We start from the raw sequence: 24,372 nt of genomic DNA on the forward strand, positions 1-24,372 counted from the left end.
GAGCCCCTTGGATCACTAGCCCCAGCAAGAGGAAGAGAGGCCCTCAGCTGCTGGGGAGTCCTTGCCCCAAGTCAGTCCCCTAACACACTGAGAATCTCTTGACTTCCACAGTTTCCATCCTAGACCCCCTGAAGAAGGGGAGGGGCTTAGAGACCCCTACCTTGTCATGCATCATCAATAGAGTTTACTGTATCCAGTCAAAATAATAATAATAATAAAATAAAATTCAGAGTGACCCTAACCAGTTTGGCTCAGTGGTTACAGCATCCGCCGGCAGACTGAAGGGCCTCGGGTTCAGTTCTGATCAAGGGCACACACCTCCGTTGCAGGCTCTGGACTGCGCTGTGGAGGTGGCGAATCGATGTGTCTCTCTCACACTGATGTTCCTCTCTCTCCCTCTCTCTCTTTCTCTCTCTCTCCCCCTTCCACTCTGAAAAGCAATAGAAAAAATATCTTCTGGTGAGGATTTAAAAAAAAAAAAAAAAAAGCACAGGGTGCTCTTGGCCTGTGTGGCTCAGTTGGGTGGTGTCCTGTGCACGGAAGGGTTGTTGGTTGATTCCTTGTCATGGCACTTGCCTGGGGTTGATTCCCTCTTCCTCTCTCTCTAAAAAAATCTATTAAAAAAAATTTTTTTAAATGCACAGAGTGTGACTTGACCTCCCCAGAACCTTCTGACTGTGGCCCTGACTTGGCCATCCACAATTTTTAAAATATTGGCTGACTCTTGACCTTTGAGATGCTGACCTACAGTATGAGAGCCTTAACAGGAACCTGAAGGGCCTCCTAGACACCCCCTGCCAGCCCTGGCTAAGGCCAGAGGGGGAGGCTGGGGCCCCGCCATCAGGCTGCCCAGCATAGAGGCAATTCCCCGTGTTGGTTCCCTCTGGGGCTCCGCCGCTGCTGCCCTGGGTGGCAGGGGAGCCCCAGGACCATGCTGCAGGGCTGCGCTGGGGGCTGGCAGGCCCTCTGACCTCATGCCCTCATGGCTGAACCTCGTGGGCTGGGGAAGGACTGCGGCCACTGGGGTCAGGGGAAGGTCGGGGCCTTCCCTGGCGAAGCAGCCCTTCCCCTTGGTCTTCCTGGTACTTGGGATCACGTACCTGCCCCCTGCTTTGTCCTACTTTCTTCCTGTTGCTGGCTCCTCGGTCTCACCCTACTCCAATCTCAGCTTCTCCATATCTGTCACCTGGGGGCCCACGTCGCCCCAGGGGGGCTCGCTGTACAGCCTCCGTTTCTCCTCCTGGCCCACGCTGAGCCCTGGGTCCCTTTGTTATATTTTCCATAGTTCTTCTTTTGCTGGGGTCAAGGGTCAATTTTTTTTTTTTTTTACGTTTTTGACATTTTGTAGACATAAAATATGAGACATGTAAGTGCCCGCTCAGTACCTGCAGCTCTTTCCCAAAAGTCCTCTTCCTCAAATGGCAGGGTCCCAGCTCCGTCCCCTACAAAACCACCCCCAGCTCCGTCCCCTACAGAACCACCCCGGCTCCATCCCTACAGAACCACCCCAGCTCCGTCCCCTACAGAACCACCCCCGGCTCCATCCCTACAGAACCACCCCGGCTCCGTCCCCTATAGAACCACCCCGGCTCCGTCCCCTACAGAACCACCCCCGGCTCCGTCCCCTACAGAACCACCCCCAGCTCCATCCCTACAGAACCATCCCGGCTCCGTCCGCTACAGAACCACCCCGGCTCCGTCCCCTACAGAACTGCCCGGGCTCTGTCCCCTACAGAACCACCCCCGGCTCCGTCCCCTACAGAACCACCCCCGGCTCCGTCCGCTACAGAACCACCCCGGCTCCGTCCCCTACAGAACTGCCCGGGCTCTGTCCCCTACAGAACCACCCCCGGCTCCATCCCTACAGAACCACCCCGGCTCCGTCCCCTACAGAACCGCCCCGGCTCCGTCCCCTACAGAACCACCCCCAGCTCCGTCCCCTACAGAACCGCCCCGGCTCCGTCCCCTACTGAACCATCCCGGCTCCATCCGCTACAGAACCACCCCGGCTCCGTCCCCTACAGAACTGCCCGGGCTCTGTCCCCTACAGAACCACCCCCGGCTCCATCCCTACAGAACCACCCCGGCTCCGTCCCCTACAGAACCGCCCGGGCTCCGTCCCCTACAGAACCACCCCCGGCTCCATCCCTACAGAACCACCCCGGCTCCATCCCCTACAGAACTGCCCGGGCTCTGTCCCCTACAGAACCACCCCCGGCTCCATCCCTACAGAACCACCCCGGCTCCGTCCCCTACAGAACCGCCCGGGCTCATACATCAACCCCGGGCAGCACAGGTTTGGGCAGGAAGAGCCGTGGGGCTGCGTAAAAGAGGCTGCCACAGAACGTGCTCAGTTTATGCCGCTATAAATTCCCCACTAAGGCCAGAATCTGCAAGTTTTCCAGTCAGCTCAGCGTCACAATACGGTCCGGGCTTCAGGCCCTGTGGACAATGCCCTCTGGCGGCAGCACTGCGCGGCTGACACCAGCCGTAGGAACACGGCTCGGGCCTCCTGGGTCCTGCCTCGGTTAGTAAACAAGCCCCTCGGCTCACATGCTCACAGACAGGAACAATGTTTCCCGGGTGGCAATCACCTCGAACAACCTTGGGAATTTGGGTGATTTAATCCCTTCATACAGTGGACTTCTCAAAAAGGTCTAGAGGAGCCCCTCTGATTAATGACTCCGACAGCACCTCGGTCCCCATCTGAATGTGCCAGGCCCACCTCACCTTGGCAAAGGTTCCCTGGGCCCTAGAGTTCAGGAGGGCGGAATGGCCAGCATGGGCTCCTTGTCAGCACGGAGGGCCGCGGGGTCATTAGACAGGGCGACTTGCTGCTGCACTGACAAGCCTAGCGTCAGTGCTAACTGTGCTTACTAACTGCTAACAATGCTAACCATGGTGGCTAATGCTAGCAATGCTGACTACGCTAACAAACAACGTTAACTATGCTGACCATGGTAACCAATACTAACAATGCTAACGATGCTAACAAACAATCCTAACGATGGTACTATGGTAACTGTGGTAACTAATACCAGCAATGCTAATGATGCTAACAAACAAGACTAAGTATGACAACTAATACTAACAATGCTAATTATACTAACTACCAATACTCACTATACTAACTAACAAAATTCTAAAGGAAAAAATGAGAAAAAGAACAAACAAAATAAAGAAAACATTTAAAATGAGAGAAGAAAAAGGAAAGTGCTGTGGAAGCTGAGGAAGAGCGAGTGAAGAAAGCAGGAGGGTAAACCAAGGGGAAGGGAGAGAAAACAAGCTCCGTGGCCCAGGCCCGGCTCAGCGCCCTCAGCCTCGTGGCGAGAAAGGACGTGGCCCGGCCACAGCCCAGCGGGGCCTGGGGGCCGCCCTCGCCCTCCCCGGGCGCCTGTGGGGCGGAGGAGAGACGGCCGGCGCCCCTGGGCACAAGCCGCAGTGCTTCTCTCACGTTCTGGTCCCTAGACAAGGTCATACCCTTTCATATATTCACATTTTGTTTTATATCCTTCATAAGAATTTATTGTTTTCTTCGTACAGGTCTTGTGCCCTTCCAGTTAAATTTATTTCCAAGCCTTTTCTTTTTATTGCCACTATTATGAATGGAATATTTTTCCTGTTACTATCTGTTTTCTCTATTTTGCTAGAATGGAGAAAGGCTATTATTGGTTTATGTAGATTTACGAAGCAGCAGGGAATTTAAGAGCACGAACTGACTGAGGTGTGGAGAAGAAATGTAACTCCATTTCTTTGTAATTCAATTTAACTTCTTTTTTAAATATGTTTTTCCCTATGTCCATAGCAGCACAATTTACAATAGCTAAGATCTGGAAGCAGCTCAAGTGCCCATCAGTAGATGAGTGGATAAAAAGCTGTGGTATATCTACACCATGGAATACTATGCAGCTGTAAAGAAGTAGGATCTCGTACCCTTTGGGACAGTATGGAGGGACCTGGAGAATCTTACACTAAGTGAAATAAGCCAGGCAGAGAAAGACAAATACCATATGATCTCCCTCATATGTGGAATCTGATGAACATAATAAACTGATGAACAGAACAGATTCAGTGACATGGAAGCATGGATCTAATGAATCTCAGAGGGAAGGCGGGGTTCGACAGGTGGGTGGGGAGAGATTAACCAAAGAATCTATATGTATATGTGCACAACCCAAGGACACAGACCATGGTGTGGAGAGGGACTGGGGAGGGGGTTGGAGGAGGGTGGAAGGGGGTCAATGGAGAGAAAAAGGGACATCTGTAATATTTTGAACAGAAAAAAAGATTAAAATCAAATAAAATATGTTTTTAATGATTTCAGAGAGAGGAAGGGAGAGGGAGAGTCATTGATCAGCTGCCTCCTGCACGCCTCCTGCTGGGGATTGAGCCAGAAACCCTGGGAATGTGTCCTGACCAGGAATCGAACCACGATCTCCTGGACCCCAGGTCAATGCTTAACTGATGAGCCACACTGGCCGGGCTCAATTTAACTTTTTTTTTCCTATCCTCATCATCCATATTTTGTCTGTTGCTTTTTAGAGAGAGTGGAAGGGAGAGAGAGGGAGAGACACCGATGTGAGAGAGGCACATGCATTGGTTGCCTCCTGCACGCACTCCGACTGGGGCTGGGCATCAGAGCCTGCAACCGAGGTATGTGCCCTTGGTCAGACTGGAACCCAGGACCCTTCAGTCTGTGGGCTGACGCTCTGACTGCTGAGCCACGGGCCAGGGCTGACTGTTTATTTTCGGCTCCCTTTGTGCCAGCTGGAAGAAAGTCAGCCCCAGCTGGCTTCCCCCAGCTTTGCTCCAGGTGGGTTTAAGTTCCAGGAGTTTACACGGTCCCGGGAGGCAAAAGGACGCTGAGTCCCTGTCTCCGTGCGGGTGGCATGCCCTGAGGTGCCGCGGTTTCCTTGCACTGGTCCTGTCTCTTGTCCTCTCTGCCGCATTGTCCGTCTTTCTCTTCTGAAATCTCTCTTTCTCTTTCTCTCTCTCCCGCTCCACCCCCAGGCATGCTGGAAACAGCCACTCACCTCCACACCCCACTAGACAAGGGGGGGCCTCCCTACCACCTCCCCGCCCAGACACAGATGCAGCATTTCCAGGTCTTACTACCCAGGAAGCGAGGCACAGGCCCCCTCTGCCCTCTGACCCCACAGACCTGCGAGGGGCCCTGCCCTTGGGTGAGGGGCGCAGCATGGGCCCCCTTCCCAGGGACCTACGGCACCTTCCCACTTCTTGCTTCCCTTCGTCTCCCCTGCGCGAGTCTGTGGGATCTTTTCTACTCTCATTATTTATTCTCTCAAATTGGGGTCATGCCCTGAGTTATTCAAAAGCTCAAAAACTAGCGCTGGCTGGTGTGGCTCAGGTGGTTGGGGCGTTGTCCTGTGCACAGGAGGGTCTCGGGTTCGATTCCGGGTCGGGGCACGTGCCCACGTTGCTGGTTAGATCCCCTGGGGCGTGTGGGAGAGGCGGCCCATTGATGTTTCTCTCTCTTCCTCTCCCTTCCCCTCTCTCTAAAATTAGTAAACAATATATGTGCAGGTGAGGGTTTTTTAAAAAAACACACAAAAACAAAAACGAAGAGAAGCTTTGTTTTCTCCCATCCAGTTTCCTCATCTGTGAGGGATCAATTCGGAGCAGCCTCGCTTAAGGAGCAGAAGGCTTCGGGAAACATCTATGAATTATTGTTGTCCCAGAGCAAGCGGAAAGGGGGCGCTTCTGAAGAGAGGGGCACTGCCTCCCCAAAACTTGGGGCAAAGAGGTGAGGATGGGTGTAGCTATAAATGCTTCTACCTAAAGATGAGAAATGAAGAAATTTAAGGGATATCATGCATAATGGGTGCACTTCCTTCAAAAATGTAGGAGGACGCCCTGGCCGGTGTGGCTCAGTTGGCTGGGCATCGTCCTGTGCACCGAGAGGTCTCGGGTTCAATTCTGTCAGGGCACATGCCCGGTTGTGGGTTCAGTCCCCTGGAGAGGGTGTGCAGGAGGCAGCCGATCCAAGTTTTGCTCCCACATCAGTGTTTCTCTCTCTCCCTTCCTCTCTCTCTCTAAAATCAATTTTTAAAAAGACTTTTTTTTTTTTTTTTTTTAATGTAGGAGAACATGTGAGTGTCGTCATGAGTTTGGAAGCGTCAGTCTCTAAGGGCTGGGAGAATGGACAGGGACTTGCCCAGCAGAGGACAGGTGACGTGCCCAGTGGGTGAACAGGGCCTACAGACTCTGGAATAGGAACAAAGAAGACGGTTGGTCACATCTTTCCAAACAGGATTTTGTGGGGTTGGAGAGGCGGAGCCAGGAAGTTGAGATCACCACCTGAGGCAGAGCCTTGCGACTGCCTCGTCCCCTGTAGAGAGCCCGGCACCCCCCCACTGCTGAGCGGGCGACTAAGGACTCGGCCAGCAGAGGCTGCTTTGCCAGGGGGCTCATACCCAGACCCCCAGAGAGGCCAGCAGTCAGTGGCTGACAGACCAGGGAGCCCCAAGGGCTGGCCTGTGGGATCTCCTGTGGACCAGGCTAAAGTTAGGCTCCAGTGAGACCCCGTCTCTGTCTGGCTTCTTTCCCTGCTCTATCCCACTTCCCTCAAAATCCCCTCCTGAGCTCTGCTTCTAGGAAACCCAGCTTAAGACACGGTGTAGCCCGGCCGGGCGTGGCTCAGCGGTTGAGTGTCAACCCAGGATCCAGGCAATCGGGGTTCGATTCCAGGTCAGGGCACATGCCCGGGTTGCAGGCTCGATCCCCGGTTGGGGGCGTGCAGGAGGCAGCCGATCAATGACTCTCTCATCATTAATGTTTCTATCTCTCTCTCCCTCTCCTTTCCTCTCTCTGAAATCAATAAAGATATATTTAAAAAAAAAAAAAAAAGACCATGATGTAGTTCAGGTGGTCACTTGGGAGGTCTGGGCTGGATAAGGGGCTGGAAGACTGAGGGGCTGAAGTATCATTTAGGTCAGGGAACAGGTATGGGGGGACAAAGGAGTGGGACGGCTGCAAGGATGGGAAAGGACTCTCAAGGCAAAGCAATTCAGAGTGTGAGGAGGCCCAGGGCCCGGCCATGCAGTGGGTGGGTGGAGGGTTAGGTCCTAGACAGGTGCTCTCACCAATCAAAGAGGCTGGGCTGCCCATGGGGTGTCCACGGAGGGTCCTCTGAAGACACCAGTGACGATGGCAGGGTTTCAGGTGGAGATGAAGGCCCTGAGCCTGCTGGCACCGTGTTCCCCGACTGGGGTGAGGAGAGGAGGGCCGAGAACGACAAAGGGGCAGGGAAAGGTGGCAGAGGCAGGCTTCATGATCCCCAAATCAGCAAGAATTTTGTACAAGACGAAGGAGGAATGCCTGAGCAGACTTGAAAGCTGATTGGACCCCTGGAGACACCCCCCAACCAAGTCAGCGAGGTCTGCCTGTAGCAGGGACCCTCAGCCTGGCCAGGCTCCTTGGATGCTCCTGTCCAACACCTCAGGCGCGGAGTCTGTACACCCTGCGATCGCAGGGACCTTGTTGCTCTTGTTGGCCAGGCCGGCATGATAAATATTTATTGAATGAGTAGCCGCGTCAATCAGTTACCTGCAGGTCACCATCTCCGGGGAGGCCACGCTCCTGGAGCACAGCCCTGCGGTCAGGCCCGTGACTCTGACTTCCAGTTCCGAGCCTCGGTTTTTGCACCGGTGACACTGAGAAGGTTCAGTGACCCGATGGTGGGTGGACAGCACTGGGCACAGCCCTTGCCGGGCGGTGACTTTCCCGGGACAGCTGGGGCCTCCCGGCGGGTGCCTGGGGATGCGCCCCAGCCCTGCGCACCAACCGGCCCAGCCCGGGGCGGAGTCTCCTGGGGCTGGACCGGCCGCGCCGTCGCCCGGAGGCACCGAGGGACCGGCCAGCCCTGCCGCCGCCCGGCCATGGGGAGCGCGGCCGGGGGCCGGGGCGCGGGGCGGCCGCTGCGGCTGCTGCTGGCCGCGCTGCTGGGGACGCTGGCGCCGCAGGTGAGACGCGGGCGGACGCGCGGCCTGCAGGTGGGGTCCGCGGGGCTGGGGTGCGGGGGGAGCAGGGCGCCTCCACCTCCCTGGGCCGAGGGACACCGGCGGTCCCGCGCGAGAGAGAACCTCCCGGCTTTGGGGAGTTGCCAGTTGCCCCTCAAACACCTGGTCAGAGACGCGCCAGCCTGGAGAGGCGCGGGGGACCCAGCAGCGCGCCCCTCGCCGAGCGCCGGAGCCCAGCGCGCGGAGAGCACAGCCCGGGCAGGGGCGGGAGTGCGGGGCCGACTTCACTGCAGGGCCTCCTACAGCTTCTGGGGTCCCAGGCGCCTGTGATCAACTTAAGGATGGTCTGAGAAATGCGCCCACATGCCCAGCTTTACAGACAAATACAGGAGGGCCCCAGGGTGCCTCCCTCACCCATGACGGACCCGGGCTGGAACCACGGGAGGGAGGGGTGGGCGCCTGGTCAGCCCGTGGGGAGGCAGAGTCCAGTCCTACAGAAACGCGGTGAGAAGGCAGAAGGCGCCCAGCCTGGAGCCCGCGCGGGGATGGTGTCTGCGCTCTGAGTTGCGGGACTTGAGGTCCGAGGACAGATAACAGGATCAAGGACAGATAACAGGATCGCAGTGGTGTGGGGCACCCCCATGCCCAGCTCCCAGCTCTGGGTCCACCCCCTGGTTGCCAAGGAGGAATATGAGCCCAGTGCGGAGAAATCTGGTGTCTCCAGAAAAATGAGAAAAATCAGAATTCCAGATTTTAAGTAAAATCTTTCCAATGTTTTAACTGGCAGTTAATGAAAAACAAATTTTAAATACAATTATGGTCAAATGAAACTCCCCTGTGAGCCCAGAGTCTGCAGCTCCTCTAGACCGAGCTCCCTCCTGCGATGTTGCAGGTCACCAAACAGGTGGGCAAACCAGAGGTGGTTCTCCACCTGAACCAGTGGCTCAGCCCCAAACCCCAGGGTCCTGGAGCAGGATGTGGCCTCTGCAGGGGTGCGGCTGGGCCACCCGGATGTTAGGGTTCCTGCTGGGAGCTCAGCCTCACCCTGTTTGCTCAAGGAGGGGCTAGAGCAAGTGAGTTAGCCCAGCAGGGGCCAGATGGAAAGGCAGCTCCAGCCCTCCCTCCCTCAGCCACCCCAGCCAGTGGAGCCCCGCAGCTAAAGCAGCTGAGCTGGTTTGGGGAGCAGAAAGGACCATCCTTAAGAGAGGCAGACAGTGTGGCAAATGAGAAAGAGGCCAGGTGCTGGAATCTCAGAGGTGGTGCTTCAAGTCCCAGTTCTGCCATTTACCTGCATGGCTCGTTGCCTTACCCTCCTGAGCTGTCTCCCTCACCACACAAAGGTGAGAGCAATAGCCTGGGTCTCCCAGGGAGGCTGGAAGGGCCAATGTCAGTGCCTTTTTTGTAAAGGTTTTTGCTCTTTTTTGGGAAACCAGAAGGAATTGGGTGGGGGAAGGGTGGGATTTTGGGTACAGTGGGAGCTGGGTGGTCTTGGCTCCCACTGTAACCCCTCCCTAGGCTCAAGGAGATCGCTGGGTGGAGCCAACAGCTCCCCCACTCATCCTTCCCTCTGTCTCTGTCTCCAGAGGACCGGGCAATCACAGCAAGCTCTGCCTGGGGCAAGGACAAGGGGTGGCCCCAGGCCTCTTAGAGGAGCTGGCTTTGTCTCCACTACAGGTCCAGACTCTCAGGCCGGAGAGCCTCCTGCTCGTGTCCACCCTGGATGGAAGTCTCCATGCACTGAGCAAGCAGACAGGGGACTTGAAGTGGACGCTGAGGGATGGTGAGCACGGGGGAGTCACTCCTTCCTCCTCGGACCCGAGTGAGAGTGGTGTCACTATGACACAGAAGATGAGAACAAGGGGTTAGGTTCCCACATGCCAGTGCCTGCAGTCAGCTTCACCATGTAGCGGCTGTGTGGCCCTGGGAAAGTCACTCTACGTCTCTGAGCATCAGGGTCCTCACTTGTAGAATGAAGCCAAGGGTAATGGCCCTCCCTCACAGGGCTCTCAGGAAGATTACAGTACACGCAAGTTACATGCTTGGGGTGGGGCCCGGCACATGGCGAGCACCCAGGGAGAAGGAGCTATGCTTGTGGGTGGGGAGTCCGGAGGGGGCAACTCATGCTCTGGGTCCCTGTCCCTGCAGATCCCATCATCCAAGGGCCAATGTACGTCACCGAGTAAGTGAACCTGCGGCCTTTTAAGGAGCGGGCATCTGGGAGATGGGGGAGCAATGGTGTTTGGAGGGAATATGGATGGGGGTGGGGTGCATGATGCATGTAAGGGAGTGGAACCGGGCCCAGAGCTCTGCGGTGCCTCCTGCAAGGGTGGCCTCCTACGAGCTAGGAAGTTGGAGGGAAAGGGCACCTTTGGGAAACCAGGGAACATGCATCCAACCCACCTCCCTTCCTCTCTGCTCCACAGAACGGCCTTCCTCTCAGACCCAGCTGATGGCAGCCTGTACACCTTGGGGACCCAGAAACAGCAGGGCTTGATGGTGTGTGTCCTTCAGTGCTTGAGATGGCGAGGCCGGGGTTCTGTTACGCAGAGCACTGAGGGGCTGAGGGAACAGCATGACCAGACTCCAAGTCCTGCAGAGGATAAGTCCGGGCTCCGGGGCATTATGGGCCGGCTGTCTGAGGGACCTATCGAAAGGGGTGGGGGTGGCTCTGGTGTGTCCGCAAAGCAAGCTGACAAGGGGCTTTCCCAGGACTCTCAGCTTTCAGGGAAACCTATGTATCAGTTAGCCTCTGCTAAATAAGAAATGGCCCAAGCTCAATGGCTTAAAGCCTAAACAATTTACTTCACTCACAACTTTGTGGGATGACAGTTTAGGTGGGTGGTCTTGCTTGAGCTTGCTCAGACGTCTGTGGCCAGCTGTTGCTCAGCTAGATGGCTCCTGTTTTGAAAGCTGACCCGTGTTGGCTGGCTTTTGACAGAGGCCAGGAGGCCATGTGTATCTCCTCCTGCAGCAGGCAACTTGGTCCTGTTCACATGGTACCAACAGGGAAACTAAGAGTAGTGACCACACCTGGAGCCAGAGGGAGGGCCCCCTGCCAGGAGCTGAGGCCTTTGGGGAGGGACACAACCAGATCTTGATGACCTTGTGGAGAGGAGACAGGGCACATGCCCAGTCTCCCAGGGAAAGCCAGAGCATGGGGCACCCAGTGATGTCATTCACACAAGTGTCGGGGGGTGGGGGGGAGGGATGGGGAATGGATTTGTCATGTCAGGGAGGGTCGTCAGCAGGGCTTTAGTGTGGCATGTGTACTTGTCCGTCACCCCCCGACTCCCCATATCTGGATAAAGTCCAGGCACCCTGACAGCACCTCGGATCCCCCCGACCAGCTGTCTCACTTCTCCAGCCCCACCCAGCACACGCACACCCTTCAGCCCACCTAACATGCCTGCTCCAGGGCTTCACCCGAATTGTCCTGGACATCTGGACTCTCCTCCACTTCTGCCTCTACTTCCCGGCTCACGGGCGTCTCTGTGCGGCCTTTCTCGCTTACGCCAGTGACCACTGGGAGGGGGTCTGCACACCGGCCCCGCTGGAGGCTCGTCTCAGCCTGAGCCTCTCAGTCACCAAAGGGAGAGAGGCAAGTGTGACTCGCTCACTGGCTCTTACAGTGTCCTTGCAGAAGTGACGTGTGTCCTCTCCTCCCCTCCCTCTGGCTAGAGCACCCCTCACAGCCTTGCCTACTTGAAGCGGGAAAGGAAGCGTGATCTCACCAGAGGCCCGAAGAAGCGCAGTATTGGGGAGAAGGGTGCCCCTTCCCTAGCTCCTTTTTACACATCCTGAGGTCCCAGTGTAAAATCCATGACCTCGGGCCCCCTCCTCCAGCCACTCCTCTCGTCTCTAAGCCTCTGGGCGCTGTGCCCACCAGCCCTCACCCCCGACCTCTGGCCTCTGCACCAGCTGTCCCCGGGCCAGAGCGGAGCTCCTCCTCGCGGCCCTGAGGCTCACTTCTCGCCCCCCAGCCACCTCATGAAAGCGAGCACCTCAGGTCACTCTCTAGCCTAGTCTCTGGGTCTGACTTTTCCAGAGCACGTACCACTCCCTGACATAATGGTGTAGACAGTTTTTGTAGGGTTACTCTCGCTCCCACACACACCAGGAGTGTAGCTCGCAGGAAGGAACCTCGTTGGTCTTGGTTACTGCTAGGTCGCAGTGCCTGGCGCTAACTGGCTGCTGGATGAAAGAAAGAAAGAAAGAAAGAAAGAAAGAAAGAAAGAAAGAAAGAAAGAAAGAAAGAAAGAAAGAAAGAAAGAAAGAAAGAAAGAAAGAAAGAAAGAAAGAAAGAAAGAAAGAAAGAAGAAGAGAGAGAGAGAGAGAGAGAGAGAGAGAGAGAGAAAGAGAGAGAGAAAGAAAGGAAGGAAGGAAGGAAGGAAGGAAGGAAGGAAGGAAGGAAGGAAGGAAGGAAGGAAGGAAGGAAGAAGAGAAAGAAAGAAAGAAAGAAAGAAAGAAAGAAAGAAAGAAGAAAGAAAGAAAGAAAAAGAAAGAAACTTCCTCAGCAGCTTTTCAGCCCCTCGGTTCCTTTCAAGAACACCAACCATACCAGTTATGGGTGGTAATGACCTTTTTTGTTGTTGGTCCTATGTCCCCAGAAGCCCCAGTTCTTTCCCTCGGGACTTTGTGTCCCTGGGATACTGTCTGGCAACAGCTCTGTACGTGGAGTTTTGAGGTTTTTCTGTGTGTGTAACTTTTCGTTTTGATATCATTTCAAATACAAGGGGGGAAAACTGCGATAATAGTACAAAGAAATTCTTTATTCCCTTTACCCAGATGCATTAATTTTTAACATCTCTTCACATTTGCCTGGCTGCTCTCTCCGGGTAGATGATAAATGGACAGGCTAGTAGATAGGATACTAAGAATACTCCACATGTACACGTCAAATGTCTTTTTCCAGTCCTTCAGGAGCAGATGTATACCCTTTACTTCTTTCTTTTTTCTTTTTTTTTTTAATATATCTTTATTGATTTCAGAGAGAGGAAGGGAGAAGGAGAGAGAGAAACACCAATGATGAGAGAGTCATTGATCGTCTGCCTCCTGCACGCCCCCCACTGGGGGTCGAGCCCGCAACCCGGGCCTGTGCCCTGACCGGGAATCGAGCCGCGATCTCCTGGATCCCAGGTCGATGCTCGGCCGCTGAGCCACGCCCGGCCGGGCTCCCCTTTACTTCTTAAGCGTCACTGTGTATTTCTGAGAACAAGGACCTTTTCCTGCCCAGCCCGCGTGGAAAGGATTAAAACCGGGTTTACCACTGGCGACTCGCCTTGCCCACGCACAGCGCGCACTGACTTTGTGAAGGGCCTCCGTGGTGTCCTTCGCAGTTTCCTAGCCCAGGGTCGGACCAGACTGGCCGTTGCGTGTGGCCGTCATGTCTCTCGGCGTCCTTCAGCCTGGAGCTGTTCCCCAGCTTCTCGAAGGCATAGCCGAGCTGCTCAGCCTCTGGGAAATGGGAACGGTAACCGTTGCGCCTCATGGACAGGTTGCGTGAGTTTCTCTGCTCTTACTCTTCCCGGGAACCTTTCCCTCTCCTCAGAAACTGCCGTTCACCATCCCCGAGCTGGTCCACGCCTCCCCGTGCCGCAGCTCCGACGGTGTCTTCTACACAGGTAAGCGTCTCTCCAGTCCCTGGGGCCAGGCCCGGCATCAGGGACAGGGGCCTAGGTCACGGTGGGCCAGCTGGGCACAGGGTGGACAGGCCATCCTGAGGGCTGGCACACTTCCCACCTCCACAGGCCGAAAGCAGGATGCCTGGTTTGTGGTGGACCCCGAGTCAGGGGAGACACAGATGACACTGACCACAGAAGGCGCCTCTACGCCCCGCCTCTACATTGGCCGCACACGTGAGTCTGGCCCCAGTTGCTCCTCGAGCTCTGGGCAGCCCTGCCTTTGGCTCTGCTCAGGCCTGGGACCTGCTATCCAAGTTGAATTGGGCCAGTCTGTCAGTTTGTCAGTCAACAAATATTTCACTGAGCAAAGAGCTGGGATAGAGCAGTAACCAAGATAGACCTGGGTTCTGCCCTTGCAATGCTCACAGACTCCACCCAGGCTGGGAGCTCAGAAAATCCCCAGCCCAAGATGACACCCACTGAGGTGGGCATGGGAGGAGCATCACCTGGGTGAGCCTGGTAACCTTGCTCCGGGGCATCCTCAGAGTACACGGTCACCATGCATGACCCCCGGACCCCGGACCTGCGCTGGAACACCACCTACCGCCGCTACTCAGCGCCCCTGCTGGATGGCCCTCCTGGAAAATGTGAGTGCCACCTTTTTCTGGCCCCATCTTGGAGCAGTGTCCCCAACTCAGGGAACCCTGAGTGGCATCCTTAACCAAGCCTCACCACATTTTGACCCATTTGACCTCCTCAGGGACCCCACACACTTGATGGATGACCCTAAATGATCCCCCTCACCACCCAGCGTGACCCTCCTGTACCCTGAGCAGCCTAACATCCTTACTCCTCCGTACTCCAAGTGAGCCCAAACAGGTCTCCCTCCATCCTGGGTGACCCCAAGAATCCACACATCCTGAGCATCCCCAGGTTTCCTAATTGACCCCCAACGTTGAATGACTCCTGACAGATGACCTTGAGTGACCTTTCCCCAGATAACCCTGACCACCTCCTTGATATTATGTCTGTCCTACCAGACTTCCTGAGTTAGCTCTCAGGTGCCCTTGGCAGCTTCTGGTTCCCTGACCCCATCTCATCATATGAGAATTGATAACACCGACACATCACAGTGACACCCCAGGCCGCTGACTGACCTCCTTCACACTCTAGGTGATATCCAAGCGACCCACCTGCCTCCAGGTCGCCCTGCTATGCACCCTAAGTGGTCGTCAGTCAGAGCATGGGTGACTGACTGCTCCACATCCTAAGCGATCTCTCTCAGCAACACGAGTCACCTTCAGATGACCCCGACTGACCCCTACATCCTATACGGCTCCCAGTTGACCCTGACAGGGCAAAGTGCCCCAGTGGACTCTGACTGACCTTCCCATGTCCTGCCACCATCCAGGTGATCTCACCTGAACCCCACACACCTGAGTGGCCCTCCTGATGGCCCACCCCCAGAGCAGCTCCCCCACCCCAAGATACTCTGAGGGACCTCTTGGCAGAGCTCCCCGATCACATCCCCATCTTTCTTGGCAGACATGAGCCACCTGGCATCCTGTGGGATGGGCCTGCTGCTCACTGTGGACCCAGGAAGTGGGGCGGTGCTGTGGACACAAGACCTGGGTGTGCCTGTGATGGGCATCTACACCTGGCACCAGGACAGCCTGCACCAGCTACCCCATCTCACACTGGCTCGGGACACCCTGCACTTCCTCGCCCTCCGCTGGGGCTACATCCGACTGCCTGCCTCCCGCCCCCAGAACACAGCCCATTTCTCTGTCTTGGACATCCAGCTGCTGTAGGTGCTCATGTCTGGGGACTGGGGGGGACCCTCTGGAAGGGTTGTAGCCCAGGCCCAATGGGCAGGCACGATGTCTGACCATCACATACCAGTACAGTTGAGCCAGGGGTCAAAATATTTCAAGCTGGCTGTTTACCAAGCAGTTTGGTATTAATAAATAACCAGTGCCCTGAACCACCCTTTGTGCGTTCCAGGACCCCCTAGATAGCCCCACTGTTCAGCAACTGACATGGTAAAATCTGACCTAGGTGGGGGCCTCCAGGTCTCCACTCCAGTGCCACAGCTGGCACCTGTTCTGCTTGGCAGGTGCTGTGCCTTATTGGTTGTTAAAGACGAACTCTCACCCTGCCTTACAGCTCTCAAAACTTTAGAGTCCCCATCTTGGGGAGCCGAGAAGCAGACTGGGGAAATCAGAGATTATCCACTCATTCTGTTTGTTCTGCAAATATTAACTGAGCACTTACTATGTACCAGTCACTCGTTAGGCTCTGGGAGCACAGTAATACCACCTGTGTTCCACCTACAGAAATCTAGAGTCCAGTAGAGGAGACAGGTGTGTAAAGAGGCAACTGGTATGCTAAAGGGCGAGGCAAGAGAAGAACAGGTTTGCCGTGGGAATGTATGGGAAGAGTACCTAAATGGAGACCGGCAGGAGGCAGGTGTGGAATGCTTCCTAGAGGAAGGGACATCTAAATTGAAACCTAAAGGATAAATAGGAAATGGGGGGGGGCTTCAAAACAACAAACACTTATTATTTTTCAAGATTCTGTGGGTCATCTGGCCTGGGCGGTCTTAGTTAATATGTGCCGTGAGCTGGTGGCTTGGCTGAGCCTGGATGACCTAGGATGTTCTCACTCACCTGCCTCATAGTTGGTGGGCTATTTAGCCTGGAGGGTATCGGATACCCTTTCATGCCCCAGCAGGCTACCCTGGGTCTCCTCCCATGGTGGCTTTGGGGTTCCAAAGAACAACACGAGAGGACAAGTCCCATTACACAAGCACTGCTCGAGTCTCTACTTGCATCACACTTGCTCTGTCCCATTGTCCAAAGCAAGTGACATGGCCAAGACCAGAACTGATGTGGGAGGGGACAATGCAGGAACGCGAGTGGTGACTGAGACCACCCACAGCCATTACTCACCCTTCTCCCCTCTCCGCCCCCACTAGGATGACGCTGTATGTGGGGAAGGAGGAAGCTGGCTTCTACGTCTCCAAAGCACTGGTCCACACAGGGGTGGCCCTGGTGGTGAGGAGGGGTCTCTGAGGGGCTGGAAAGAGGGGACGCAGCAGGAGAGCCCCCTCACTCATGACTCTCCATCTTCCGCCGTAGCCTCGTGGACTGACCCTGGCCTCCATGGATGGCCCCACCACAGAAGAGGTGACACTCCAAGTCTCAGGAGAGCGAGAGGGCTCTCCTAGCACAGCTGTCAGATACCCCTCAGGCAGCGTGGCCCTCCCTAGCCAGTGGCTGCTCATTGGTGAGAGTTCCTAGCTCAAATTTGGAATAGATGAAGATGAAGGACCTGTGATCCCGGGTTCTGAGTTGGAAGGCTGAGGTGACCTTCAGACCACTGACTTTTACCCTGCCCCTTAGGACACCACGAGCCACCCCCAGTCCTGCACACCACCATGCTGAGAGTCCATCCCACCCCAGGAAGTGGAACCGCTGAAACCAGACCCTCCAAGAGCATGCAGGCCCCAGCCCTCTCCTCGGAGGTCAGTGCTAAAAGGGCAGAGGGCTTGGAGGGAGGCTGGCAGGTGGGTGGGCAGTCACTGGACATTTTCCTCAAGCACCTAGGAATAACATTTGGAGTGGGTCAATTGACCTCACATAATTCCCCCAAAGAAAAAATTGTTTTAGTTGTTAGACATGTCAAAAAGATATTGGTTATCTAAATTGCAAAACATCTGTCACATTTTTCTTCTTCAGTGTAAGTTACAAAATGGTTATCAAGTGAGAAAATTAAAACAGAAAAGCTATAACGGCATGCTCTCCTGGGAGAGGATTGGGCAAGAATCACTAGTAGTGCCCTAGCCCGTTTGCTCAGTGGCTAGAGCATCGGCCTGCAGGCTGAAGGGCCCCAGGTTTGACTCCAGCCAAGGGCATGCACCTCGGTTGCAGGCTCCATCCCCGGCCCTGCTCAGGGCACTTGAGGGAGGCAACCAATCGATGTGTCTCTCTCGCATCAATGTCTCTCTCGCTCTCCCTTCCACTCTTTGAAAAGCAATGGAAAAAAATATCCTTGGGTGAGGGTAAAAAAGAAAAGAAAATAATCACTAGTAGTTCAAGGTTAGAAGGAACAGCCATGACCTGACCTGGAGCGATAATCCTCAAAGCTGGTTGCTCATTACAATCACCTGGATGCCCATTCCAGCCCCACTGAATTGAGAATCTCTGGAGGTGGGCATCTGCATTTTTGGTGATGCCCCGAAAGTATCTGTATGTTTTAGTGACACCCAGGAGCTGGGGGTCGCCAGCTAGGGCTGGAAGCCCGAGCTCCTGCAGCGCCTCGAGGCTTCAGCACCGCGGAGAGCGCCCGCCCCCCGCGAGCCCGGCCCCGCTGCCTTCAGCACCGCGGAGAGCGCCCCGCTCCCGCCCCCGCTGCCCCTGAGCTAAACCGGCTGTGCCCGGTGAGGAAGGCGCAGGGGTCCCCCAGCGAGAGGAGGTGCTGAGAGTGAAAGCCCATTTGTCCCCAGCTCCTGAGCCTGAGTCGGGAGGAACCTCGCGACCTGGAGCTGCACCCTGAAGAGAAGACTCCAGACTTGTATCTAGGGCTGGGGCCCCAAGACCTGCTGGTGGCCAGCCTCACTGCAGTCCTCCTGGGAGGGTGGATGCTCTTCGTGATGAGGCAGGTAAGCCCACCACCCCAACCTCAGGCCTGTCTCTCTCACCCAGCTCCGATTCTGCCCCTGCCTTCCCCCCAGCAGCGCCCCGAGCCCCCGTGACTGTGCCCTGTGTGCTCATGGTCCGGTGCAGGTCAGCTCAGGCACAGCTGCTGGGTCCACATGGGGCAGGGCCTCGCCAAGGCTGAGCTCCCTGGGCCCTTGTGTTGCAGCAGCAGCAGCTGGCAGAGAAGCAGCAGGCCCCCCTGGCACCTGCAGGCCCTCCTCCCACCTCACAGGGGGCTCTATCCCAGCTCTCGGGGACCACCCCACAGGACCAGAAGAGGCTGCAAAGCCCCTCGGAGCAAACCTCGCCACTTGAAGACCCTGAAGGTGAGCTTAACTGATAGGAAAGGGCGTTGTCGAGGACAGAGAAAAGAGAGAAGCTGGTTTAGCTTCAAAGTTGGTTTGTTAGAAGCCACTAGTGCGTAGCCAAGCCTGAATGAGTTAATGAGAGTGTTTCAAGTAGTGCCTGCTGTGTAGATGAGCACTCTGGAAAGCTCTGCCATCGTTTTTTATTATTGCCATTATTTTCAGGGATTCTGGGTACAGATAGAACTGGGTGTAGGTCTAACACCTTGTTAACGTTGATGAATGGCTTAACTCCTCTGAGCCTCAGTATTCTCATCTGTCACATGGAAATGACAACGTCCACCTAGTTACATCCCCTCATTGGGAGAGGTCACCACCATCATTATTACTCAGTCACACAGAGGTGCCCGGGCCAGGTGGCTCAGTTGGTTGGAGCATCATCTGTACACCAAAAGGTTGCAGGTTCAGTTCCCCATCAGGGCACAGACCTGGGTTGTGGGTTCGACCCCCAGTTGGTGCGTGTACAGGAGGCAGCCGATCGATGTTTCTCTCTCACATCAATGTTTCTCCCTCTCTCTTTCTCCCTCCCTCTCTCTCTAAAAATCAATAAAAAACATTCTTTAAAAAAATGTTTTTTAATCATACAGAGGTGATGCTATTAATATGTGTGCTAAAATAATATCATATTTGGTAATAATAATAAATTACCTAGGTACCATTTGGTACCTTTTCTCCTCTTTAGGGCTTTTTATTTTCTAAACATTCCTCTTTTGTTCTCAATTTACTCCTACAAACAAGCCCTCCAAGCTTCCTCTGGTGCCCGTGGGATGCCCCCCGGGGCCCTCCCCATGCTTTCATTGGTCTACTTCTACTAATTTGGGCCACTTGTTCTTTGGCTCTGGGCTGGGCTGTCCTTCAGTCCTTTGCATAAACTACTAGTGGCGCCTCCTGGTCACTGCTCAAACCACAACCTCATGCCTGGAGCCTTAACTCAGGCTGAAGTCCCCCCCCCCCCACGGGGTTCGATGCTCCAGTGCTGCTTCCAACTTCCACCTTCATGTTCACCTTCCTCTGTGGAGACAGAGCAGCTGCCCTTCCTCAGGAGCCCCCACCCCAGAGCCCCCACCACTGAGCCCTGAGTCTTGCAGTTCCTGTCACCTTCCTGGCTCTGGGTGGGTCCCACCACATCCTGAAACACTCATCTCCTTGGACCTCCTACCTGAGTCTTCCCCAGACACCCAGGCGGTTTCGCCCGCTGGCCTGAGGCCCTCCTCGCCATGGTCCTCAGGACCACAGCCCATTAGGCCCCTCACTGCCCGAGGTAGCTCTTTCCCCAGACGTCTCCTCCGGTACCTGATTCGTCAGTGTCACCAGTGATCCTCGGAGGAGAAAAGAGGGTGTTGGACCCCAGCCCTGGCTCAGCCAGGACACCTTGTTATATAAAATACCCACATTTCTTTTTACCCACCATAAAAAAAAAGTAATCAAAGTGATATCAGCCATTGAGGACAAGAATCTGAGAAAATAAAACACCCAGATGGAGCCTGGTACCTGTTATGGCTCAGTGGTACCCTCTCCAGGTAATACTGGATTTCCTCTATTATAAAAAAACACACGATTCTTTCACTTCCCTTGTTTAAAGTGCTGATAAACTGTTCACTTTAGCGTTTTTGTGACGTCAGGCAAAGCCTGGAGAGGACAGGCAGTTGTTAGGTGGTGTGAGACAGGCAATGATGGGTCACGTAGGGAGCTGTGTGAACAGAGGAGGGGCACAGAACTCAGACGTGAGGACATAGTAAGTGTCCTCGAAGTGATGGCTAAGCTCTGGTCAAAGGCTAAGAAGGAATTACCCAAGAGAGCTGGAGGCAGTGGAGCGAGGATCCAGGTGGCACCAATAGCACCGGCAAAGGTTCAGAGACGAGCGAAAGGAGGGCGCACATTCTGGAGGCTGAAAGGAGGGTTGCAAACTCATGCGTGTGTGAGGCCAGCTGGATAAATTAAAGGAGCAAAGCTGCCATATTGAAGAGAGAATAGGGAGTGGGGGGGACTGTGGCAAACTGGAGAGCAGACGCCTTGTCTAAACTGCTTTACAGATGAGAAAACCAAGATCACAGCAGTTAAGTAGCTTTCCCAAGTATACACACAGAATTAGTGGCAGCACCAGGCACTGGACCTGGGCAGTCCGGCACCAGGCTGGGCACAGAAGGGGGGAAGTCTGAAGAAAGGTGAAGGCGGGGTGGGTCTGGACAGGGCAGTGGTGGCTCCCTGAGATCCTGCCCTCCTCTGCCCCTAGCTGAGCAGCTCACTGTGGTGGGGAAGATCTCCTTTAACCCCAAGGATGTGCTGGGCCGTGGGGCAGGCGGGACTTTCGTTTTCCGGTGAGTGGCAGCCAGGAGCTGGCTGGAGATGCGGCTCTCGCAGCCCTTCCAGTCATTGTTCCTCGGAGGGCTATTCTTTCAAGAATCCCCAAGGTGGGTGCAGGCTGGTGCCTCTCTCACCAGTCCTAACCTTTTCCTTTATTTGCCCTCTCTGAACCTTTCCCCACCTACCAGGGGACAGTTTGAGGGGCGGGCAGTGGCTGTCAAGCGACTCCTTCGTGAATGCTTTGGCCTGGTCTGGCGGGAGGTCCAGCTGCTGCAAGAGTCAGACAGGCACCCCAATGTGCTCCGCTACTTTTGTACAGAGCGGGGACCCCAGTTCTACTACATTGCCCTGGAGCTCTGCCCTGCCTCCTTGCAGGAGGTGAGGCTGGAGTGCAGGGAGGTCTGGGTGAGGGCTGGAAGGTCCGGGGCTGCAGGGTGACCCCCGCCCTCACTGCTCCTCAGTACGTGGAACACCCCGAGCTGGACCGCTGGGGCCTGGAGCCTGAGACAGCGCTGCAGCACCTCATGTCTGGCCTGGCCCACCTGCACTCTCTACACATAGGTACCCACCCGCCTCTCACGCCCCTTGGCCCACCCTGCCCTCCCCACCTGCGCTCAGCTGCCCTCCGCTCCCACAGTACACCGGGACCTGAAGCCAGCCAACGTGCTCATCACGGGGCCTGACGCCCAGGGCCGAAGCCGGGCAGTCCTCTCCGACTTCGGCCTGTGCAAGAAGCTTACAGCCGGCCGCTGCAGCTTCAGCCTGCGCTCAGGTGTCCCGGGCACAGAGGGCTGGATGGCGCCTGAGCTCCTACAGCTGCTGCCCCCAGACAGCCCTGTGAGTCCTCCCATCACCCTGGCCCAGTGCCTCTCCTGCCCAGGCTCTGCGCTGCCGCTGTGTGAGCCTGAACCTGATCTTCATCTGTAAAGTGGGATCATTCATCCTTCTTACTTGGAGCAGTGGCTCTTAACCAGGGACCATTTCACCACCCGAGGGGCACATGTCTAGAGATATTTCTGGTAATCACACTTGGCGGGGGTGTTGTTACTGGCATCTGGTGGGTAGAGACCAGAGATGCTGCTAAATATCCCGTGACCACCCCATAACAAATAATTATCAGGCCCAAAGTGTCAATAGTGCTAAAGTTAAGAACCTTGAATGAAAATGGTTTTAACTCTTCACTGTTCTGCAGAATCATGGGGGAACTTAAGGTCAGCCATCCAGGCCCCACACCCGGTGTACAGCCGATTTGCTAGGGCAAGGCCCGGGGGTTTCATGAGCAGCCAGGGTGGAGCAGCACTGGGGCTGAGGCTCAGGAGCATCAGATGAGCTAGTAGAGCTGAAGCAGAGCAGTGTCTGACCCCAGAGACACTTGAGTTTCGGGTCCCAGGTTCATAGATTATTGAGCCATCAGTGTGGAAGTTGTAGTCACAGACAGAGGTGGCAGCAGCACAAAAGGAGTCACAGGCAAAGCTGTCCCCACCCCTAAAGTCTAGAGAAAGCTAGGAATGGCCACCTGCAGGCCAGAGGACCAAAGGCACTGTTAGGAGCCTGTGCAGATTCTTTTGTTTTTTCATCAGCCAGCATTTTCACTTTCGGGAAATTGCACATAAACATCTGGACTTCTGGGTCCTCTTGGGGAATGAAAGCTCTGTGGCCTGTGCATGGGGCCCTGCCAGGCCGGAGCGCTTAACGCCACCTTACTGCCACACGTCTGGCCTTCGTGTCACCTGCTAGAGCTGGAGGAATGACGCTGGGAAGCCCAAACTAAAGCTCAGTAGGGGCAGAGATTTGGGTTGAAAACCATGGGCCCCTTTCAGTGGTGCAGAGGGGAGGGGATCTAGGGCTAAGGAGATGCCTCTAGGAAGCATTCTGAGCTCTGCTCTGAGCAAACGCCCCCCGGACTTCCTGGACGCAGACTTCCTCCTGACGCTTGTTCCTCTGGCCCCAGACCAGTGCGGTGGACATCTTCTCTGCAGGCTGCGTGTTCTACTATGTGCTTTCCAGCGGCAGCCACCCCTTTGGAGAGAGTCTGTATCGACAGGCAAACATCCTTGCAGGGGCTCCCTGTCTGGCTCACCTGGAGGAAGAGGCCCATGGTGAGGGGGGCCTGGCCCAGCAAAGAAGGGAGGAAGCTGGGCATGAGGCTGGGGGGGCCTAAGCCACCCCTTTCCCCACAGACAAGGCGCTTGCCCGGAGCCTGGTGGAGGCCATGCTAAGCCCACAGCCCCAGGAGCGCCCCTCTGCTCCGCAGGTGTTGGCCCACCCCTTCTTCTGGAGCCGAGCCAAGCAGCTCCAGTTCTTCCAGGTCAGGGGGAATCTCGGGAATGGGCTCCAAGTCCCAAGTGTGGATTCTGAGCAGCAAGAAAGGGGAAACCAGATGGTCTAAGAGCAAGGGACTTGTCTACCTGCATGAGGAGCTGGCTCTTTAGCTAAACCAAGATGGAGCAAACTCCTAACCATTGCCCTCTTGGCGCTGCAGTCCCTCCCCCTCCCCAGCCCCAGCCGCCCTGTGAGAGCACACCTGCTCCTGCTCCCTCCACCCCGCTGTCACTCATGCGGCACTGGGTCTATAGCCCATTCCAGCTAAAGGATCTGAGCACGGCACTGCCTCTGAGCCTGTTGGGTCCTCTGTAAAATGGAGGCCAACAGTGCTCCTCATGGGTTGGTAATGCCCTGGTGGGATAACAGGAGGGAGGCCTCCTGGCCTGTGGCCTTAGAAACTGGTCACGGGCTCAGGAGCTCTATGGGGTCCTAGGATGTCAGTGACTGGCTGGAGAAGGAGCCTGAACAGGGGCCCCTGGTGACGGCCCTGGAGGCAGGAGGCTCCGCCGTGGTCCGGGGTGACTGGCACAAGCACATCTCGGTGCCGCTGCAGACAGGTACAGGCCAGACTGTGGGGGTGGGGGTTGGGGGGAGGCGGTGCTGGAAGGCCAAGGGGGGCCCAGTGGGAAGGCTTAGCCAAGGATCCCCCCGACCACAGATCTGAGGAGGTTCCGGTCCTACAAGGGGACCTCAGTGCGAGACCTGCTCCGCGCCATGAGGAACAAGGTGCGTGCAGGGGCTCGGGCAGGGCCTGGCTCTTGGGAAGGCTGGGTCTCCGCTGACCCAGGGCCCTGCTCTCTCCCTGCAGAAGCACCACTACAGGGAGCTCCCAGGAGAGGTCCGGCAGGCGCTAGGCGGCGTCCCCGACAGCTTCGTCCAGTACTTCACAGCCCGCTTCCCGCGGCTGCTCCTCCACACACACCGTGCCATGAGGAGCTGCGCCTCCGAGAGCCTCTTCTTGCCCTACTACCCACCCGCCCCAGGGACCAGGGAGCCGCGCCAGGGAGCTGCCGGGAGCTGAGGGCACCCAGCTGAGGGCCAGGCCTTGCCTGAGGCTGGCCTCACCTGGAAAACACCG

General features: G+C 55.9%; 1 protein-coding gene across 2 annotated transcripts; it reads left to right on the forward strand.

Annotated features, from left to right (window-relative positions):
- Window positions 1-7,898: 7,898 nt before the first annotated feature.
- ERN2 (endoplasmic reticulum to nucleus signaling 2) lies at window positions 7,899-24,315 on the forward strand (the record flags this gene model as incomplete). 2 transcript variants are annotated; one of them, XM_081132643.1, is made up of 22 exons in its annotated part: window positions 7,899-7,982; window positions 9,654-9,759; window positions 10,125-10,158; window positions 10,403-10,475; window positions 13,528-13,600; window positions 13,727-13,834; window positions 14,146-14,247; window positions 15,146-15,407; window positions 16,578-16,656; window positions 16,741-16,888; window positions 17,005-17,126; window positions 18,108-18,263; window positions 18,467-18,626; window positions 20,899-20,983; window positions 21,158-21,347; window positions 21,431-21,530; window positions 21,607-21,806; window positions 22,921-23,068; window positions 23,150-23,277; window positions 23,728-23,851; window positions 23,953-24,020; window positions 24,103-24,315. In XM_081132643.1, 22 exons carry the CDS (start codon window positions 7,899-7,901, stop codon window positions 24,313-24,315), a joined length of 2,763 nt encoding a protein of 920 aa, XP_080988769.1. The 2 variants fall into 2 exon arrangements, with proteins under 2 accessions (XP_080988769.1, XP_080988770.1); XM_081132644.1 differs by having other exon boundaries at window positions 18,485-18,626.
- Window positions 24,316-24,372: the final 57 nt, after the last annotated feature.

Source organism: Miniopterus schreibersii (genome assembly GCF_964146895.1).
Source record: "Miniopterus schreibersii genome assembly, chromosome: 3".
Lineage (NCBI taxonomy): Eukaryota > Metazoa > Chordata > Mammalia > Chiroptera > Miniopteridae > Miniopterus > Miniopterus schreibersii.